Source organism: Thamnophis sirtalis, unplaced genomic scaffold (genome assembly GCF_051295495.1).
Source record: "Thamnophis sirtalis isolate CommonGarterSnake01/CBP01778 unplaced genomic scaffold, rThaSir2_p1.2 scaffold_2, whole genome shotgun sequence".
NCBI lineage: Eukaryota > Metazoa > Chordata > Lepidosauria > Squamata > Natricidae > Thamnophis > Thamnophis sirtalis.
The window spans coordinates 138299513-138322927 of NW_028261382.1; the positions used below are offsets into that span (position 1 = coordinate 138299513).

The 23415-nt window shown below is 35.1% G+C and overlaps 1 protein-coding gene across 1 annotated transcript in view; it reads left to right on the forward strand.

Moving 5' to 3' along the window:
• Nucleotides 1–23207, forward strand: part of TOX (thymocyte selection associated high mobility group box) — a 233444-nt gene extending 210237 nt beyond the window's left edge. The window contains exons 6-9 of the mRNA XM_087707035.1: nucleotides 6981–7061; nucleotides 9929–10315; nucleotides 20596–20747; nucleotides 22187–23207. Coding sequence (XP_087563161.1) covers nucleotides 6981–7061; nucleotides 9929–10315; nucleotides 20596–20747; nucleotides 22187–22223 — 657 coding nt within the window. The 3' untranslated portion in view covers nucleotides 22224–23207. The remainder of the gene's footprint in view (nucleotides 1–6980; nucleotides 7062–9928; nucleotides 10316–20595; nucleotides 20748–22186) is intronic.
• Nucleotides 23208–23415: the final 208 nt, after the last annotated feature.

A 23415-nucleotide genomic window follows, 5' to 3' on the forward strand; every position in this document is an offset into this window, starting at 1 on the left:
TACCATATGCTTTCTTTCAGGGCTGCATAATTTGTTCTCAGGAATATTAGCTGCAACAGTTCAGCTCAATAGCAACACCTCATTATTTTATCCCTCAGTATTTATTCCTATGTTTGACGCCTCATGAAATTACTGTTAATGTGTTTATATAAGGGCAGATCTGACACAAGTGGGAAGGATTTAATTTCCCACTCAGTCTTTCCCGCTGATACATCCTCTTTCGCCTGGTAGAAGTGGCAAGTGTAAATAGTTAATTTGCTTCAATTATGAGCCTGTCCTGCTAAATTAGAAGCAGCAGGGATATGAAGAGCTAGAATTATACTTCTGAGGCAGCTGACAAATCCTCTGAGCCCACAAAATCAAATCATTTACTCCTCACTGGTGCTCATAAACCCACTAGATAAATGCTGCAGCTTATTCGGTATCAGTGGATGACACTCACAATATGACTTATGCTTTAGGAAAATGTAAATCTTTCAAGCACACAACCAGTATTTGTATTTATAATACCCTTTTCTTTACCAAATAACTGCTTCATAATACTTTAAAATACTAAACATGTTTTGAACTGTTTACAATTTTCTGTGAATTTGTTGGGCCTTGCTCTAAGATTTGTAAATCTCAAAGAACATATTTTTATGATATCCAATATATTAAACATACCACATTTGCCCTTCATGTGACCATTGAAAATTAATTTCTAATATATTCTCATTTTCTCTTGTTTTAAAAAGATACAAGTATAGGAAATAAGTGCAATTATTAAAGAGAAATATGTCATATATCATACAAGCCATATTTCATGCAATTCACATTTATTTGCTTTATAACGTCTTTATAGTAAGAGCAGATATGTCTCAGATATTGCATTTATAGAGTAAAAGAAAGGTCTGTTGTTTTTGAAAGAGTGGTCAGAGTTTCAATAGAGTCATAGCACATCAGCAGTCCTCATGTTCTCCTAGCAATTATAAAAATAACAAACTCCAATTAGAACCATCTGATTGAGCAGTCATCTTTGGAGAAACAGCTAGTAATTTCCCACTTCCACGAAGTGAGCAGGAACAAAGCTACAGGCTATGACTCTTGTCTAAAACAGCCTCCTGGTCAAAATCAGACTATTCTCCTCCCTGTTTTCAAATTTCAGGAAAAAAATTGAAACCTGATTCTTTTGTCCAACATTTAGAGTTTAAATTGATATAACTGATCTATGTATGTGAAAATTTACAGAATTGAAGCTTTTATTTGATAAGAATAGTTGTTTTTCTCCTCTCTTTACTTGTTTTAGTTATTTGACTGTGCATGTTTTTGTTTATAATGTAGCATTGCTACATTCTGTACATCTTCTGCAATGTCAAGATCATTATTGGTTTGTGGAAGGAGGGAGGAAGGAAGGAAGGAAGAAAGATCTGACATAATGTAGAAGATCTAAAAAGATCTCCATACATATACTGTATTTCTCCTATGTTTCAGATGAGCAATTTGATATGAACAATGTAGTCATTTTTTTGCAGATGGTTTATTGAAACTAGACATTATGTGAGACAGGACAAAAAAATTAAATATTCAAATATTTATATATAACACAGAAAAATGAGGTTACAAATGTACTAACAGACTTTCAGTATGACTGATTAAATAAGAGTGCAAATTCTCAAAAAATATATTTTTCCAAATAGTTTATCTTTAGAGGAGAAAGACCATTTCAGCTTCACTAAAAATAAAATGATAGAAACAAATTAGGTTTTTCTATGAAGTCCTTTGGGACTTATCTTCCTTTCAGATAAATATAGCATTACTTCCTTAACACAGTTTCCACCTCATTATCTTTCAACTTATTATTATTAATGCTCCATGCAGGTAAGTACCAAGTATGAGAAAGAATCCAACATTACCTATAATTTAAAGATATTTTGTTATTACAATTTTTCTTACTTGGAACAGAATGAGATGGCAGCAGTCAGAGTAGGATAGGACGGAAATCTTAAACTCACACAACAGAGGTGTTACATGGCTATATGATGACAGGCTCATAATTGCCTATGCTGCTACATTTTGGATCTGCAGCAACTTTCTGAATAATCTTCAGGATTGAGCCTTAAACATTCCACAGTCATGGATCTCTGACTCGTTTCCTTCTTCCTGCGAATATCAGCTATCTCTGATTATAGAAAAAGGAAAAAAGTCATTGGAACACAGTGTGTCCTACTTCTAATTCCTATATCGCTTCTCCCAGGCCACAGAGCACATCCAAACATCTTCACTCTCAACCTCATCCCCATTAAATTCAAAATAACTACCCTGGATTCTATTGCACTCAGACCTTCAAAAGGCTATGGATAACACTTTGCTGGGAATCACCAACCATCCACCAATATGAATTCCTACCCATCTCCCTCCACTTCCTTGCTCCCACAAAAGCACAATCTGACATAGAATATAGGTGAAATCAGGATCAGTCTGAATTTGTTGTTGTTGAAGATGATAAGAGACAAGAGATAAAGCAAGATTTCATTTAGCTTCAATTTAAGTTTTTGGCCCATTATCTTCTGTATCATGATATATACATGGGTATTTTAATACTTGCTTAGAAGATATATGGCCTTTTCTTATTCAGAAAATAAGTGTTATTAGTGTATTGACACCACCAGACTCAACATTTCTGATGACTATTACTAGATGCATTACTATTGTTTCTCCTTCATATAATGTAATTTGGAAGTCGATTCTATCTCAAAACCAAACTTGAACTAAAATTTAAAAGTGTTTTCCAAGAATGTTAACATTGTAGTTGCACAGATACCATCTAAGAAAGAGAAAATTATGGTTGGTTAATAGTTGATGCTTTTAAGACTACTATCTCCTTTAAGTCTGATAACCTGTCACATAAATAAATACAGTATTTCTCATTCCTGGGTTTATCTAGTCAATCATTAAATTAAAATAACCCAGTATAGGCATTGGTCAAGATGATATGTGTACCCAAGAAGTTTCAAGCATCAAGTCCATATTCTCAAGTTTCAAAAATTGAAAATAACTTCATATATAGACAGTACATTGGACTTCTCAGTAGGCATTATATTTCAACAAGCAAAAAAAAAATCCAAAAATTATTTTAAATTTGAATTGCCTTGCAAATTTATCTCAACAGACCTTTAAATGTTGTAACACTGAATATTAAGTGTAGGTGACAGTAAGTACTTGTAACAAAAGCTGTTTGATGACTACTTGAAGATGCAATTTAAGTTTCAAAGTAATTTTTTCCGCTTTCACTGTCACAGAGGACATGACTCTTTACATTAACATATGTTCAAAAACCTCCCCAGAATATTTATATCATATGCACTATATCTTCTGATCGGTTTCATCATCTGGGGCTCTTCAAAATCCAGGGAGAAGCTTAAGCTCCAAACTTTACTAGACACTATTTCAGCCAGTTTACTTTGGGCCGCAGGTTTGGTGCTTTAAAACTAGAATTCCTGCTGTGTCTTATTGACCGATTGCCAACTACAGGTCTTCCATTAAGAGAGATGGTGCTCTTACTAGTTCCACCAACTTATCCTTTAACTAGAAGTAATGCTGTTTAGAAAAATTAAGTGAGTTATAACCTCAAATCAGGTAACAAGCTGGAACTCAATCACCAATGCATCTGTAACAGTCAATAATACACGACAAGTCAATATTTTTATAATCAAGTCATAATGAATAATGTTTGTGGTACACAACTAGCATTTGGCCCCAGTATCACTAAGGAAGAAGTAAGCCATGCCCCCTGACATCTGGTAGAGGGAAGAGGGACTAGAAAGTTTGGTGATCACATTATATTGTTTCTGATCTGTAGATATCCAAATCCTTTTCCATCTGTGAATTCCATCTGACTTGGAATTGTTCCACATTTTCCCTCCTAACACATACTCTATATATGTCTCATACAAACATAAGAAAACAAAAGGAAAGATAAACTCTGTACAAAAAACCGTGAACCTTGTTATTGCACATCTGAGAACGTATCTCCTGGTTATTGACAGTCTTCAGGACTAGTCAAATTCTCTGGACTTCAGAGAAAGAGGAAAAAGTACCTTCAAAAAAATATATTTTCAGTAGCACTTCTTTCTTGGCATAAGTTTCTAATAAAATTACTATTGTTGTGCTTTTAAAATGCTATGTTTCCATATGTAAAAGGTCATCTTTGTGTGTTTTAAATAGATCATTTGTGGCTTTCTACTCTTTGGACTACAACTATGCTTAATAGACTGTAAGCCAAGCTGTTGATAAAATATGTTTTTTTGCCAGGAGGCTTCCTTGCAGACCAAACATAGTAAATATAGATTTCACTGTAAATTTGGAGATATCCAGAGATTAAGAATTATCTGAAGTTTTGCACAAATTATTCTAAATATATTTCAGATGCTTTCATCAAACCTGTTGTGTCTTATATAGGAATCACCCATTGATGATGATATAATTTGGTTGTAACATACCTATTAATATAGTAATTCTTAATTGAATTCAGATGCTTTGTTTCTACTACATTGACAGAAAATTACACTTCTTTTATGCCATGACTGTTATACAACTTGCTGTTTCCTAACTTTGATGGTGCAGAACAGGGATGTCAAACTCATGTCATTATGGCAGCATCACGTGATGTATTGGAACTTTTTTCCCCTTCACTAAATCGGGCAAGGGCGTGGCCAGTACGTGACGCATCCAGCATGTGGGCGAGGAGTTTGACAGCCCTGATCCAGAATATAGAGATTCATTGAGTGACTCAGCTATGTCAATTACTCCAACAGTGTGTTTTCCATCTTAGAATCTTTTGTTATATTTCAGATATAAAATAATATTAATAACTCTCTCCCTTAATCTTTGAGTATTGAGTATTAAATAGTATATGACTAGAGGAAATGGTATCCATATGATGAACTGACATAATAGTACTTAAGTATAAAGTTCTATAGAACTACCATTAATTGGACATACGGAATAAGAAATGTCAGAAATAAATATGTGATATATTATTCTTATTATGTTTAGTATTTGTTTTGAATATGAAATAACAAAATTATGCAGATGTATTCAAAGAGAGTAAAATTTACATTCTTGCCTGTTTTTTCAGATTTAATTTTAGCTGCCAGAGAGGAAAAACTTTCAAGTAATGGGTGTTTCATTTTCTTGAAACAAACAATATATTTTAGCAATAACTACAACCAATCAACTCAGAAAGATTACTTGTTATAAATCATCACTGAAACAAAATGTGCAAAGGTTTGCAATCTGAAAAATTGCAAAAGAAAGTACACATGCCAGCACACAGTTAAAATCAACATATTATTCTTATTTCACTCTATATTTATAACCTTGGAATCATAGGACGCCGGTTTCTTAATGATGATCTTACATTTTCCTGGGATGTAAAATCTTTCATCATTTTAAGAAAACTTAAAATGATAAGATAAGAGAAACTTGCATGCTGTCAAAACCATCACTTCGGTGGAATAAAAAAAGCTCATTTTTTAACAATGTAATGCTGTTTCATAAATAATTTTATAGTTTTGAAATGCATTACTTGGAAGTGTATGCCTGAGCTTTATATTAAAATAATGGGCCTAATAAGTTTGAAGTATATCACTGCAAACTAACAAAAACAGTTTTTTTTCTGCGTATTCATCATGGAGACAATAGGTTCATAGTAAAAGAAATTAAAAAGATTCAGTAGCCCAAGACGAAAAAACCAGCAGTCATCTACAATATGCAATGTAAAGACTGCAACAGCCACTATTTAGAACTAAAAGCTAAAAAGAAAACAAACCAGCAATCAACACTCAGGTCAGCAGGAATTAACACCAAGAGCAATACCAGACAAAACAATCAAGCATTAAACAATATCCTATTCAACTACCAATTCAGACATAATTTGTTTTAATTATTTTAATTGGTTTGGTAATATATTTTAATGGTATGTTTTCTTGTACACTTCCCAAGGTCACTTTGTGTGAGATCGGCAGCCATATAAATTTGATAAACAAAAAATAAAAAATTATATCCATGGTTTATTTCCAGTTTGTGTATGGTATTTTATGCAGCACTACAGAATATCTCCCTACTGAATTTTCCTATATTTTAGATAATGACATTTACACATGATATAGATGTTTGTTAATTGATGTTATCAGAATGATGTATTCATATTTCCTTCTGAGTTTGTTGCTGATGACTGTTGTCACTATTACTGTTATGACAGGTTCATGATGTTGAATAGCCATTACAATAATGGCTTTATTGTTATTCCAATGTATTATCTGTCAGACATGCATCATTATTTTGGAGTCGGCAAGCATCTCAGGTGAAAATTGTATTGCTAACCAGTATTTCAATTGATTGTGAAAATTGTCCCTTAAAGCAAGGCAGTATAGTGTTAGCCAGGACTTCCTAGTGAAAAAGGTAGCAAAAAATGCTAAGTCTTGTTCTCTAAGTCTATGTCTTACCATATCAAACTCAGTCATTTATTGAATCAGAACTGTGTATAATAATTTTTTATCAAAATGAACCTAATTTGATTGAGATCTTATCCAGTGAATTTTTTTATGTTATGATCATCACAGATAAATTGCTAAAAATGCTTTATTCATGGTAACTGAAAATTATAGGAGCTGTAATTCAACACATCTGGAAGAGGTATTAGTGAGGCTAATGCAATAATGTGCCTAGCAGTATGGTAGTTTTGGTCAAAATAACTATATTTTTGAAGCCTCCTCTTTCTTTTAATTAGTTCTCAGATTAATGATTCACATCACTCTTGGCAGCTAAATAATCTGTACTTTCACATTTCAACTCTTGTCATTATTCCTTGCAAGAAAAAGTTACTGGAAACAGATAATTAAAAGCATAACACTTACTTTACTAAATGTATTCTTGAGGATGAGATTTTATGTGAAAACAAGATTAACTTTGTTACTGACTTTTCTCTGTCTTTTTTTAAGGTATATAAAAAGAAAACTGAAGCTGCTAAGAAAGAATATCTGAAGCAGTTAGCTGCATATAGAGCAAGCCTTGTATCAAAGGTAACATGGGTTTCAGTTCATAGAATTTTGCAGGATGAAACTATGAGCAGGACTGGAAATAAAAAAATAGCCACTATAAAGTTGGCTTCTGCAACCTGGTGTGATATAATGTTGGACTTCAGATATCAGAATAATGATTCTGTTGTGATTGTCACAACTGCCAAGCAGCAGCTTTACTGGCCAACTGTTTTGACATATTTTCCTAACATGTCTAGCATATTTAATTTTGTTTGGATTACTTTAAAAATGGCCATGTTCATTTAAAAATGATGTTAGAAATATATGCTGGTATAATATTGGAAAATGTGCCAGAACATTCTCAAACCTTTTTGCCATTCTGAAATTAGTCACTGGTAAATGAGCAGTGTTACTGAAATTAATCTTGAATGCTTTATTTGACTCTTGAATACTTTATTGGCCAAGTGTGATTTGATACAGAAGGAATTTGTCACTGGTGCAGAAGCTCTCAATGTACATGCAAAGCAACAGAATCATCATCATCATTATTGTATGAAAATGTTTTGTAGTCCACTTGCTTGATATGTAGGAGTGAATAAATGAAATATCAATTCACAAAGCATTCTAGATAATGCTATTCAGGTTATGAAATTATTTAAAACAATGAAACTTTTTCATTGTTCTAAGTTGCAACTTTTATTAATTTTGCATGTAGTTTAACAAATTATATAGCATTTTTAAAGATATGGTGAGCTGCAACTTTGTTTTTTAAAAAAATGCACTTTTCATTACTTACCCATGGCTTTTGCTGTTGTTACTGTTGAACTGGCAAGATTTGTCGCTTCATCTGTTGAAAAGTTATTCCTAAATACTTTATGTTTCCAGTTCCAAGAGAATACAACATAAAAATCCATCCCAAGAAATTTAAAAAATAGGAAATCCATATCCGCTTCAGCGTAGAGCAAAATATACAAAGTTCCTTTGTCTGTCTGTCTGTCTATCAAACTTTTTTGCTGCCCACCTCCCCACAAGACAGCTCTTACAATGAGTGAAAATTCTCCAGACTTTCAAGCAGAATTATTTTTCTTCAAATGCCAGGCATTGAATTTGGGACCTCCAACATAGAATATTTGGGACCTCCAACAGGCATTATACTATTGAGTTATGATCCATTTCAGTGGTAACAAATAATTTATAATCTTTCAGCCTCTGAAGAATAACTTCATTATAAGACGGATGCTTACCCTCAAGTTTCTGAGAATCATGCATAAAGATAATGCTTTGTATTCATGTTTGGTTCAAGGATTTCTACATTGCATTCAAGATGGCTGAATAATAATTTGCATTCACAAAGTTCTCTTGAGTTCTGATTACACAGAATGGTTAGTTAATATCCTATTATGCATTATCAGACCCAACTAAGATCTGACTGCCAGGGCTTCATGCTTTTGCTTCTAAATACATGTAATTCTTATACCTGAAATATAGAATAGCAGATACATTTTTATACCATTTATAAAGATTACATTATTTTCAAAACACACACAGAAAAATAATCTTCTCCCTCAGAAGTTTAAAATATATTAGATTTTGAATTAATATAATTAAACCTTTCTTGATAAATCCTAAAAACATAGTTTTCAGATTTTTTTTATTTAACTTTGTAACAGTTTGGTGGCTTTCCTTGTGCCCTTTGTAACTTCACTCTTCATCAAAAATTCTTAGGATTTTTATCCTTGGGGAAATTATAAACATTATGAACTGTGTGGAAATTATACACACACCCACACAAAGACATCCCTCTTTTCAAATTATTGCCAGAAGTATTCACAGACTCCATGCAATATCTACTCTTTCTTAAATTAATGTTTTTGTTTGTTTCTTTTTTTATTTGGGTATAACTTGGATCAGTTGTACTTTGACTCCAAATCTGGCGGCAGGGTTCTAAAACATTCAAAAAGTTTTCAGTTCTTTATAGATGCAATATTTGGATGGAACAACTGTTACGAATCACTCACAAAATGAACTTTATAAAGAATTAAATTCTATTACCATTTTTATTGGTATAAGAATGAAATACCATTGACATGTTCTACTCTTTTTGATGCAACTTTTGCCTTAGTTTTTAAAAAGCCACACTTCATATTTTTCACCTTTTCAAGTATATATTTTTCTGTGTGCAGAAATGTATACATGAACCACTCAGCAGAAATGAAAGGCATACTCTTACCTATACACAGAGAATTGAATTCCCTTTATCATTTCCCTTTAATTTTGTGCAGTTTACTGGAGAAAATACATTTTTGTTATTATCATTATTAAAGCTTGATGGGGGCAAATGAAGTTATCGTTTTTTCACTGTACATTATTACAGATAATGAAGCAATTTCTGTAATGTGCATATATGCTGATTGATGGTGGATAGTGCATATATCAGAAAGAATACAAATGTCTCTCACAGGCTCCAGTGACCTAGAAAGCTTAGAGTCATATTAAACTTATTTTGACTTGAAAATGGAGCAAATGTGACATCAAGGTCATAGAATAAGGACATATGGGAAACTTCCATCATTTGTTTTGACATAGAACCACTTGCTTTCAAAGGGAGATTTTATCAATTTTTTCATGGCATAATTCAATAGTTATTCTTCAACTTTTCCTTAAGATATAAATTACTATTCAGGAACATGTCTGCTGGCAAGCCCTTGGGAGTTAATACTGTACTCTTTACTGCATTTATGTGAGAACATCAAATTTATAATGCAGGTATTTAAAAAAATGTAGGAAATAGAGAAAAAAATATAGAAGTTCTTTTTAATGTTAACATTATTGGTCTCTTGTCTCTCAGGATAACTGCGCATCTCAGATGTCTACTAATTGATGGTGTTTTTTTTTTCTTTTTTAAACAGAGCTACAATGAGCCTGTGGATGTTAAGGTATCCCAGCAACCTCAGATGATGAGCCCAAAGCAGCCAGTATTCCATGCATCCACACAGCCTCATTCAGCAATGTACTTAGGTTCCCATTACCACCAACAAACAGGAATGAATCCTCATATAACAGCCATACATCCCAATATTCCAAGGAATATAGCACCTAAGCCTAACAACCAAATGCCAGTGACTGTTTCAATAGCCAACTTGGCTGTAACTCCTCCACCAGCTCTTCAGATGAGTCCTCCAATTCATCCACATCTCAGTATACAACAACATCAGTCACTCACGATGCAGCAATCCCTTGGAAATCAGCTGCCAATGCAAGTGCAGTCTGCTATACATTCACCAACAATGCAACAAGTAAGTTCTTGTCGAATTTTAAGCTGTTACCCCCCTCAAAATATGTTATGAATAACTTATTTTATTTACATAATCATCTTATGTAGTTAAATTAGGAAACTCGGCACATGAGCACTTCCTATTGACCTTTGTTAGATGACATTTGCATCCTGAAGTAAAGTATAAAATATAGTTGTAGGGAAAGAATTGTTGTGATCTATAACTATAGGTGTACAGACTATTCCGCAAGCAATGACCCTAATTGTGGAGAGTATAGGTTTGCTTGCAAGAAAGAATTATAACATGACATCATTTCAGAAATATCAGTGGGAGGGAATTTATTGGACATGTTCATATGGTGATTTTCAGTTCTCAGCAAGTTACAATCTTTGGAGAACATCTTTCTCAGCATGAAAGAACAACTAGATGCTCAGCTCCTTAACCATATAAAACATTCCAGTTTTAATATATTGTGTGGAAACTGGTACAGTCATATCATAATCCTGTTGTTCATTATATCTCAATTTAACCGACTTAGTACATATTTTTGAACCTAAATTTTAGTTGGACATTCTTATTTAAATCTGAATGTAAAGCAGACACATTTTCCAACTTTAGAACATATACCACATCTATATTCAATTCCCGTGTGATGTCTCCAAGCTGAGAAGTGGGTAATGGCATAGAAGTAGGAATATTATAGAAGATCCTAGCTTTCACTACTTTATTGTAATGAAGAACTGTGGGTTGCACTCACTGTTCCCTCTAAGGTGTGCGGCTGAGCGGCCGCGCATGTGTCAAGAAAATGCCGTGCAGCAGTTTCCAACTACCGCTCAGTGTTTTTTAGCATGATAAATCCTCGGCTCTACCAGCCGCCTTCCTCCCCAAAACGAAACTGCCCAGCCGGGGCGAGCAATGAAGCCGAAATGACGCCATGCAATTCAGGACTGAGAGGAATTGACAAGCTCGGAAGGTAAAAATCCTTCCCCGCTGTCACCACTAGCAACCCCTTGGCCCAGGATTCTGTTCAAACTTGTCAAGGAGTGGCTGTGCTACCAAGCCAGTTCCGTCTTTCGGCAGGCCCAGCCAATCACCACGAGCAACTTAAAGGCAGTCATGAATAAAAGGCGGGAGCATCTTGGGGGTAGATTCGGCCTCCGCAGAAGGAAATGTGTGATGGACGGGAGGGAGGCAGCAGTAGAGAGGGAATTGCGGCAGTGGAGAGGGAATTGCGGCGGTGGCGGCTCGTGCCTCAGTTCAGATGGGCGCGTTGCATCCTTTTTGCTGTGTGGTCTGGGGGGCGCTGGGGCTGCTCCTGGTGGTTGCCTCCTTTCCCTGAGGGGAGAGCGGAGCGCTTCAATCTCCCAGAACCTGCAGCCCCCGTTGCTTATTGGCGTCTATCCAGGACTGTTTTTTGAAGCTCTGAGTGCATAAGGCAGGCAGCGAGTCCGCAAATTCTTTTCCTGAAAGTAATCTCCACTTAACGGAGCGGAGCTTCCTTGTGATAATCGTGAACAGGACCACCGGCCCCAAAGGGCTGCTGGAAGCACATTAGAGCACTCTGCCTTAGGGGAAGTGGTTGGATTTCAGGATCCCAATCGGTCTGTTGCACTTATCTATTGCAAAGTATAGGCGCGAAACACACACACACACATGTTTAGTCTGGGAGGGGATTCCTTTCTGGTTGATTCTGAAAGTGTAGGGTCATATACCTCTTTCCCTTATCTGTCAGGGGGAGGCTTTTGCTGACACTTGCATGCTGTCATTATGTATTTTCTTTTTAAATGCTTTGAATTAGTCTTCTGTTTTTTTACCAATGGCACAAGAGAAGAAAGGGATAATTTTCAGGAAATAGAAAACTAAACTACGGTATTGGTTCGCATCTTTTATGCATCTTTGTATTTTTACATCTGAAAATTAGTACTTACAAATCATCACACATTCCATGCATTATCATACTATTTGCATATGAAAGGGCTGTATATTAAATGAGCCATTTAATATATTGAAAGCCAACTTTATTTTCTGTTGGTTCATCCTCTCAAAGGTGACTGATCAGATTTCTTTAGCAAGTTCAAATTGGCCTAACCTCCATGTAGATTGTTTTGGCAGCAGTAAAGAGTCTACTAGTTTTTGGGGGATCAGCCATGGTCAGCTAGGTGTTACCATCCATAGCATTGATACAGCAAATGGTTCCAGTTCTTGGATCATCATATAAAAACAAATGGTTAAATATAGTTTACAGCCATCCAATATATAAATGTTGTATACGTGCAACTCAATAAATAATAGGTTTATGTACCCCAATTGCTAATCTACATCCATGGATAATTTATTCATAACTTGCTAATATCACTGCAGACTATTGGATAGTAAGTGGGGGAAGTATAAAGCATATAAAGTAATTCATAGTATGGAAAATGTGGATAGAGGGAAGTTTTGATCCTTTTCCCATAGAGAGTCATCTATTGAACTTGAATACAAGTAGTCCTCAATTTACTATATATATTATATAGTTATATATTATGTAACACTTTTAATTAAGCAGGTACCTTGAATAAACATAACTTTGAGTTTCAAATAACACTGATTTCGTTGTTGTCTTGGGTGACATCTGTGAAAAAAATTCAGGTGCTCAGGAATGAAAATGTGTCGCTCAAACACTATACTTTTCCGCACGCACTGAAAAAAAATTAGAGGGAACATTGGTTGCACTATTAGTTTGGTTATAGTATGGTATTATTTAATTTGATAAAGTATAATAGGAGTGCCATCAATTTATATCATAGCCTGAAAATAAGTTTCTACATATGTTGTATCCTTTTTTTGTAAGTCTAATCCTTGTACTATGTGTAATTCAGATGTTTTAAGTTAGCACATACCAAAATTACCTAACTTTTTTCATAAGCGCAAGCATTTAGATTTCCCCCCCATTGTGCTTTAACTTACACATGGTTAAAATGAATCCATTATGTTCCCTTTTCACCTAGATAATTTGCCTCTATCTGAAGTTTCTCATCAGTAGTATTTTCTTCTAAATTCATTAGCACACAAAAAATCACAACAGCTAACTAGTTAAGTTCCTTGTAAGCAAAAACAGCTAGGCATTTTCTTTGTAGTTATCATAAATTTAAGTATACCTTATACATTTTATTTTCAAGTAAAACTATTTTATAATGAGTTCTAGGAAACAGATCACATAAATATGGATGTCTTTATTTGCACTGGTAATGACTTTTTGTAACTTACCGTAGATTTGTCTACTTACCCATAAAATGTAAATAGTTTTCATTAAAACAGAATAAAAAATATACTGTGGTTCAAAAACTACCTCATTTTGATTTGCAATATATTTCTTGCATTGCAATATTCAACAGGCTAACCTACTGCATACAGAATAACAGAGTTGCAAGGGACCTTGGAGGTCTTCTAGTCCAACCCCCATACTTTGTTTTTTAAGCAATATACAAATATTTTGAGATCAGCTTCCTTCCTAAATATTGATGTTCTGTCTAGGAATCACTTTATTTTCTTACCTGTGTCCCTAAGTCAAATTGCCTATTTTCAACATTGGATGTGTACCGTTTATATATTGTAATATGTCATGTGTATATTTGTAATTACAAAAAACTAATTAAAACAGTCTGCCTCTTCCAAAAAAAAACTTGGACTAAGTGATCCATAATTCCTAGTCTGGTTTAGCAATGCAGGTTTAAAAAATGTTGTGGCTTCATGTAGATATATGCCAAGATAATGATCATTTCCCAGTGACTTGGACATAGTCGATTGCACCATATGTAACCTGTTCTAATTTTCTAATAAGAACAGGAAATAAAGGTATTGAGTTTGCGGAGAAACTGACTGAGTGCAGTGATGGAGTTGAACCACAGGAAAATGAAAGTAGTATAACTCCTTAAAAACCAAGACAGGTTCTTGCTTAATTCTGCACTATATACTGAAACACATGCAAATATGAAATCATATAGAGCTGTATATGGCAGGCATTAAGAGAAAGAGGCATGTAACCACTATCCATAAAGCATCTTTATAATCTGGTAGAACCACCAGTAGTGGAGGCAGGAAATGACAAGTAATAGTGGTGGAAAGATCATTATCTAAGCATAATTATAGCTTCTTCAGCTTTCACCTTGGAAAGACATAGGGAGGTAAGTCTTTATTTTCAAATTTTTGTCAACTTGAAAGAGATAATGTGTTGTGCACTAGGGAAGAAGAACATAAGTAAAAGTTCTACATATTGAGTAATCCTGATAATATATGAATGTACCAAAAGTGAGGTTTTGTTTAAATCATAGTAATATTAAAATTCTTTGATAGAATAATTGATATAAGATGTAAACATTGAGAAGCACTGTTCTTATAACATCATATTGAAAAACCCTTTTCTCGTCTCTGTAATCTCTGCATGATGGGCAGATACCTACATAAACATACACACATATACATACACACACGAATTTTATTATTCTTGTATTAGTCAACTATAGCAGGGACTGCTTGTATTTAATTCCCATGAGAAATAGACATGAATTTCAAATATATTCATTTCTACTCTTTTACAACATTTTTAAAATTCAGTTAAGTATTTGGTTGTATTTCATTCCTTTTAGCCACTTCCCCTACTCACTCCCCCTCACATTGTTTTTCTGAATGTGGTTTAGGAGAAGGAGAAAAATCATTAATATCTGTCAACAGTCCTTATAACCTTAAGGGAGAATCTTTGTGTGATATCACACGGACAGATTTTCAATTTCCTTGTATAATAAATAGATGCTTTAGAATTTGGATGTAATTTAAGATTTAAAAAAAACATCACATTGAGATTGATGAATAAATCAGTTGTGAAGACAAAACATAGATGCCTGTTGAAAATACCTCTCTAGACAGGCAGGAAATGAAATTAGTTCCTGGTAAAGTGGGAAGATGAGGGTCACTGTTTATGTTTCGCTGGAAGCTTTTTTGTACTTGCTGTAGACCCACACAAACCCCCCAAGTAAGGATACAGAAATCTAATTAAAGAGCAAATGTGCTATCTGACGTCAAATTAATCTTTATCAAGTGCCCTATTTTTATTTCAGCATGGAGCTAGGAAATGAACCTTAAAATTCAAGGCATGCCACAAAATGGTTGTTGATCCTATCTTGGGTGGCACACTGCATAACATTTACCACTGTGTTTTTAGCTTTTTCAGTTTTATGATTTTTAAAACAATTGTATGCAAAGCTCTTCTACTGATACCTGTTTCTGTGTCAGAATAGTTTACCTGAACACTCATGAGCTGCTCTTGAGAGTAAATAAGAATAAGGATAATTTGAAACATTATATTCTGTTTGTATTTCTGATATTCCTCCATTAACTTTGTGATATAATTTTAAGCATTATTATACCAACCAAATTAAAATTAAATCTAAGAAACTGAAATATTAGGATGTACTTTATCCTACTGTTTTGCAATTAACAATAGAAAAAGAAACTCTTCATTAATAAGGAAACCTGCTTAAAAATTTAAATTACAGCTTATTTATTCTTTCTTGAACAGGAGCAGAAAAGTAGGCTATTAATTCAATAATGTTTTGCTTTGTTCTCAGTATTAATAAATCTAGCTTTGTTCGGAAAACAAAATATAAAAAAGCAATAATGGAAAGTAAAGAACAAAAAAAAGAAAGTAAATCAACTAATCCAAGTTGTCAGTTCCAAGGCAGACAGATATAGAAAGATTTCAAATCAGACATTTCAAAAATAGTCATGCAGTTGATTTCTGCAGGAGCTAGAATAAAAAAATGAGCCAGCCCCACCTTCATTTCTTGTTTCAGGAGATGCTTTGGTTCATGAATTACTGTGAATCAGTTCAGTGGATCAATTGTCAAATACAAAAGTTGGCAACTCAAAGGTTGCAGATCAATTTTTGTGGATCCCAGATCTTTTAAAATATATAAGCAAAATTGGACTACTTTAGGATTATTTAGGAGAGATTTATAGCAATATAACTTACATGTAAACATTTAACCTTTGGAAATACAAAGAACAACTTTTGATTTTTTTTAAAGCTGGGTTTTTTTATCCGTGTTCTGTGGGGTTCCTCAGGTTTAAACAGAGATGCAGTAGAACTCCTGATTCAGTGTTTGGAAGACATAATAGGAATAGAGGAAACATGTTAAAAGTTAACCTTTGAAAAATGCAAATACTGTTTGTGTAGAAACAATACAATTCCATTCAACTCCAATGTTGACTGTGGATATTGACACAATTATTCTGAAGGGCAGATCTATAAGTAAAGGTCCTGTTTTCATAGCTCTTACTTACTTTCAGATTCATAGTTATGTTTTTTTTTCTTATTTTAACTTTGAATTCGATGAAGCCCATTAAATTCTGAAATTGATTGTTTGCCTTTACTTGCTTTTAATTACTATTAAAATGCAGTTAATCATGGCTGAATTATAATATCAAGAATATGCATATATGAAGAGACTCAAAAATTATAAAGGTCACAGGTTGAAGATTTTATATCTTATACTGAAGAATACATTCATGCATATGTTGATTGAAAATATACATTAATCTTACAAATTTTTAAAATTAAGTTTTTGCGCATTAACAGTTTAATGAATATATAGGGCTGGTTATTGAAATTAATTCATTTCAAAGTATACAGTTAATTTACTAGATGCACTTGATTTCTTGTTGCACTTAGTTCTTTTTTAAAGCTGGCATTTAATTGTATATGTTAAACAAGTTAATTTTATACAGGATTATAGAAAAACAAATGTCAAGATAAATTATGACATATGGATAATTGGTTAAATTTAATATTCTTTAAATAAAATATTAGCCTTAGTTTGTCAGATAGCACAATGTTTTTAAAAGATATTAATCATTCTTCGATGCATAAAATGAAAGGACAAAGAAGCTGAGTTCCTTTTCAGTCGGGTTTCAGGCCTGGTTACTCCAACTGCTTTGGTCGCGCTGACCGATGATCTCTGGCGGGCCAGAGATAGAGGATATTTCTCTATCCTGGTGCTTCTTGACCTCTCAGTGGCCTTCGATACCATCGACCATGGTATCCTTCTGCGACGATTGGGAGAGGTGGGAGTGGGAGGCACTGTCTTACGGTGGTTCTCCTGTTACCTCTCGGATAGGTCGCAGTCGGTGTTGGTTGGAGGACAGAGGTCGACCCCTAGGCCCCTAAAATATGGGGTGCCTCAGGGCTCGGTCCTGTCCCCCTCCTATTTAACATCTACATGAAGCCGCTGGGTGAGATCATTTGGCGGCACGGGATCAAATATCATCAATATGTGGACGATACCCAGTTGTATCTGTCTGCCGCGTGCCAACTCAGCGAAGCGGTAGAAGTGATGTGCCAGTGCCTGGAGGCTGTCAGGGTCTGGATGGGAGTAAACAAGCTGGCACTCAATCCAGACAAGACCGAGTGGCTATTGATGTTGCCTCCCAAGAACGGACCAGATATTCCATCTCTTAGCCTGGCGGGTGAAACTCTTCACCCCTCAGAGAGGGTCCACAACTTGGGTGTCTTCCTAGATTCTCAGCTGACATTAGAATACCACCTGTCGGCTGTGACCAGGGGGGCTTTTGCCCAGGTTCGCCTGTTGCACCAGTTGCAGCCCTACCTGGACCGAGAGGCACTTCAAATGGTCACTCATGCTCTCGTCACCTCTAGGCTTGATTACTGTAATGCGCTTTACTTGGGGCTGCCCCTGAAGAGTGTTCGGAGACTACAATTGGTCCAGAATGCAGCTGCGCAAGCGATATCGGGTGTAACTAGGTACACCCATGTTACACCTATCCTCCGCAAGCTGCACTGGCTTCCCATCCATCTCCGAACACGATTCAAGGTGCTGGTCATTACTTTTAAAGCCCTACATGGCTTGGGACCTGGATATCTGCGGAACCGCCTCCTGCCACATACCTCCCAACGACCTATAAGATCTCACAGGCTGGGCCTCCTTCGGGTACCATCGACCGGGCAATGCCGGTTGGCGACTACTCGGGGGAGATCTTTCTCTGTAGCTGCCCCGGCCCTGTGGAATGATCTACCCACAGAGATCCGGACCCTTCCCACTCTCTCGGCCTTCCGTAAAGCCAATAAAACCTGGCTGTTCCAGCAGGCCTGGGGCTGTTGACCTTAAATACGGTCCAGCCCCACTTAGAATGGAGCGCATGGTGTGTTTTAAATCTATGGGGTTTTTTTTTTAATCTCTCTTCTCTTCTCTTCTTTTCTTTTTGATTTATGTTGTATTGTAAGCCGCCCATACTCCTACGGGATTGGGAGGCATACAAATGTTATGAAACTTCAAACTTCAAACTGCTGTATAAGAATACATCGGATGGTCTTTAAGATTTGCCTGAAGAAAACTGTATTACTATTTTGTTTCAAATGCATGTCTTGTGTTTTAGAGTATTCCCAAGACAACTCATAAATTACATGAGCATTATAATCTTCAAGTTTCACTTAAAATACACGAAATCATTTCTGTTAAAATCTCCAATACAGATTTATAGATTTAAAACAATATCCATTCTTAAGAATTGTTAACATACTACATTTAAATGCAGTTAAATGTTAACTCAGCAATTAAATGAAACAGTTATCATGTGAAAAAGTTAAAAAAATACCCTAAGGGAAGAGCAGCATAGAAGATTAGGCAAGAATTATGTGTTATACAATTTAATAAGACATCACAGAACTAGGATAAAAATTAGCATATATGACTTATTTATAATAAAAAGAAATGTCATGCAATAAAATTTTAGAAAGACTGTTTCAGAGAAATCTGACACCCCAAATTACATTCAGATGTTCTCTATGTATAGCATTTAAATAAATACATTGTTTTTACTTGCTCATATTGTAGCCACTCCTAATATTGGAAGCATATAGTAGCATACTTTTAACTCTATTATTTTCCACTGGAACACAAAATATCAAGATTTCCTGAGCTATTTGTTTGTCAAAACAAAAAAACAAAAACCCACACCTTTATATCAAATCTGCTTTAGAAATCTGGAATTCATTTAGAAGGGTGATTAACTCTTTTCCTTTCTCCCTCCTTTCCCAATCATTAGAGGCTATATATTTTTTATTTTAGTTGCCGTATAGAAAAAAATAATAATTAGAAAGTGGCTGAAGTTAAACATTATTTTCCATCATCATATTAAACATTCCTGAGATTAGTTGACAGGAGTATCTGGAAATATTGTAAGAACTTCCATTGATGGGCCAAGTGAATAGATTGCAGTTTATATTCCAGCAATTAAGGACTCCATCCTTCATAAGTTCTGTAACTTGGCCTATCTGAAAATCAATAGTGCTTGGAAAGTTTACCCTTGTTAAATGAACCCGCCTCATGAAATAGTAATATGAATAGTCAGTTAGAAACCTGTTGGTTTAAGTTAGGTATTTATTCTGTTTGCCAAATATAAACTAGTGAGAAGAGAGTGCAATTTCTGACAAATGTGTTCTGCTCAGTTAAACGGAACGTTTACTTAATGTATCATCCTCTGATGTCCTTGGGAAGTTTCTTTTTAGCTGGTTTGTTCTGTTTTCTCTATTATGATACACAATAAAGCAGGTCTCCTGGCCTTTTGGCAGTAAAGCCTTCTTGAAAATCTGATCAGCTTTCTGATTTGGAAAACATTTAAACATATTGAAAACAACAGCAAGTGGGGGGTTGGAGAGGGAGGGCTGTTGGTTTTTTTGCTACATTAGTCTAACAACAGTTAAAAAGCTTTAGTTGATTTTTTTTGTGTAGTTGAGAAAGAAGTGCAAATAAAGGAAGCAGCAGATGGTCCTTTTGTGGCTGAACCAAATAAAAGGGTTTGGAGAACAATAATTGTGAATAGGTGTAGTCTAATAAAACACTCAGCCACCTGCTGCCTCCCTCCTTCAAAAAGATTCTGTTGCATATTCTTGGAATTAACTAATACAATATTCTTGGTTTGAATTGAAATATGAGCTTCAAGAAACACACAGACCTTTCTTTTATTTTCTCATGTTGAATGCACTGAGTTTTTTTTCCTTTTTTTAAAAAAGCTTTAAAATGTTTTTGTTCTTTGTTTCAACATTCTCTCTACATGATTGCAATTTGTTGTCTGGCATTTGTCTTAACCAATTAAAATTATTGTCTGAAAAGCCACAAGTGCCCATCTATTTTCCTTTTGCTGCAAGTTTCAGAATGACAAAGAACAACGCGGTACTTTATCAAGCCTTTCAATTGAGAGGTTAGCTTGCATAATTAAACCTTATTTTATTTTGTTTTTGTTTTTAGGGTTTTACTCTCCAGCCTGATTACCAGAATATTATCAATCCAGCATCTGCAGCTGCACAAGTTGTTACCCAAGCAATGGAGTATGTTCGTTCAGGGTGCAGAAATCCCCCAGCACAGACTGTGGAATGGAATAATGATTACTGCAGTAATGGGTGAGCAGGCAGTGTATGCCACCTGGCATTGAGTAGCATTTAAAACAAAAACTGGACTCAGGAATGGTTTTCATTTTTGTACAACAAATATATTCTAGAGGCTAGCAGAAATGTTCATATAGCTAACAGAAGGATCATTTTCATGTGCCACAATTAAGGAGAGAGGTTTTGGGAGAAGATCTTGCACTACAACTAAGATTTACTTTTCAAAAATTCTAAACTGAGAAGGGACAATCACATTCGCTTATATAAAGAAGTCTTTGTTAAATAACTCTGGTCAACCTTGAGTCTTGGCTGCCATTGTTCTGTGGCCAAACTTGGGAAACTTGTCAGGCAGATTCCGAAGACAGTATAATTTATATGCAAGGCTGCTGCTTTCTGAACTTTTTACAGCTTATGACTACTTCATTTGACAAGTACATTGTTCATTGATCAAGAGGGCCTTATGCATGAGCAAAGGAACACTACTCTTATAGATGGTTTGCTATGCTCATTTATCCTTTGCAGTATAGCAGTATACTTCATCTCACATCCTTCTAGAGAATTTCTTGACTCTCAGGAAAAGGCTTTAGAGCAGGGGTGTCAAACTGGATATCAGCATTGTAGTTCTCCATGAGTTGCGGGGGCGGGGAGATGAGACGAATGCCTCCTGCAGCACTCTGCCGGCCAAAATGAGGCGCGGGAGGCTGCACAGCAGAGTGCTGCAGGAGGCCATCCAGGCTGAAAATGGGGTATAGGAATGGTGGTTTTGGCTGCCTAAGGCACTGTAGGTCGGTCTTTTGCTATTTCCAGGCCAGCCCCACAGGCTGGATTTAAGCACCCTGCAGGTTGAATCAGGCCCGCAGGCCTTGCTTTAGAGCATGTAGGAGATGGCCAGTCCAATGTTTTATTGCATAGGCAGAGTTCCATGCCTGTATCTTTGCTGCTCTAATTGTAGTTCACTTATGATGTCAAACTTAACCATGCAACTGGGCTTTATGACTCCCATAGGTACACTTCTCACAAAGCATTCATTTTCAGGGCATTTGACCTGAAGGGAATTTGCAAAGATTATATTTTCATTCAGCCACAATACTTACTAATTATAAGAACTATTAATTTGCAACCTCCCACCACAAAGTGCTATAAAGAAAAGAGGTTTTAAAATCCCCAACCAGAATAAATATTACATTTGAGAGAATAAAATTTCTGGAGTTTCCCCACACAGGTTTTTCTCCAGTATCAAAAGAATATGGTTTCCTTTCAACAATGAGCTTTCTGTGAAAATAAAGCTTCACCCGAGTTTAATGAGAATATGAAATATAGTATGACTGTTTCAGCAGCTTTGAAAAATCACAGCATGGATTCAGAGATTAACAGTATTCCATCCCTTATCCCCGCTTACATTTGCTTTTTCATGTGACTCCTAACTTCTTTTTTCTCCCTCCTCTCTTCAACAGGGCCATGCAGAGGGACAAAGCGCTGTATCTTACCTGAAAATATTTTGGAAATGCATCTCTTCTTTTCTCTGAGGAATGCAGGAAAGTCTTTTTCATCATGGATTGCTTTATGCAGTCAAGGCAGTTCTGCATTTATTTAGAACATATAAAGTCGCTAAGCACTTAGGACTATATTTGCTGGTGGGTCATTCACTCTGGGAAAAAAATGTCTTGTTCCTCCACCCCTCCTTTCTTTTTCTTTCTCCTTCCTTAAATGGACATTGCTTTTCTTCCTTCCTTGCAGGAGGAGGATTGGACCATTTGGATTTTGTTGATTTTTATTTTTGCTGTGAAGTGCTGCGCTAGTAACTGCCTTAGCAACTGTAGATGTCTTGGATAAAAGTCCTGGATTTTCCATTGGTTTTCATAATGGGTGTTTATATGAAACTACTAAAGACTTTTAAAATGGCTTTATGTAGCAGTCATAGCAAGTTGTAAATAGCATCTATGTTTCACTCTCCTAGAGTATAAAATGTGAATGGTTTTTGTAGCTAATTGTACTTTGAAACTGGCTCATTCCAGTTTATTGATTTCACAAAGGGGGTTAAATTGGCAAACATTCATATTTTTACTTCATTTTTAAGCAACTGACTAATAGTTCTATATTTTCAAACTCTGAAAAGATGAAAATTATTCCCAAATGATTTTAATTAAACAGAAATTGGCTTTGTGTCATTATACAAAGAAAAAAGTGATATTGGGAAAAGAGCAAACACATTTATTTTGTACTGCCTAAAACTGCTTTTTTATCACTTTATGTGTAACAGTTAGTAAATGTCATTTATGTCCTCTTATGTATAAAACTGCCAAATGCTTTCTTGATATTTTATTATATGCAGAAACAGATTGGAAACAGCTAAATTATAATCTTTACATATGGCTCTGTATTATTGTTTCTTCATCCTGTGTCTGTATTTAATCTTTTTTATGGAAGCTGTTGCGCCTATTTATGAAATAATAAATATAGGTGTTTGTAAGTAAATTTGTTAGCATCTTAAAAAGGATTTTTTTTAAAAAAAATTACTTTTGTGGGCATCAGTGTATTTGCTGCTGATATGATTTTTTTTCCTGTGAGATAAATAAAGCCAACCAGCTTTTGTGGCAGAAAATGGAAATAAAAAGAAATTATTCTGTACTTCATATGTTGAACTGAGACCAAAACAGGGGAAAAAATAATTCCACTCTATTAA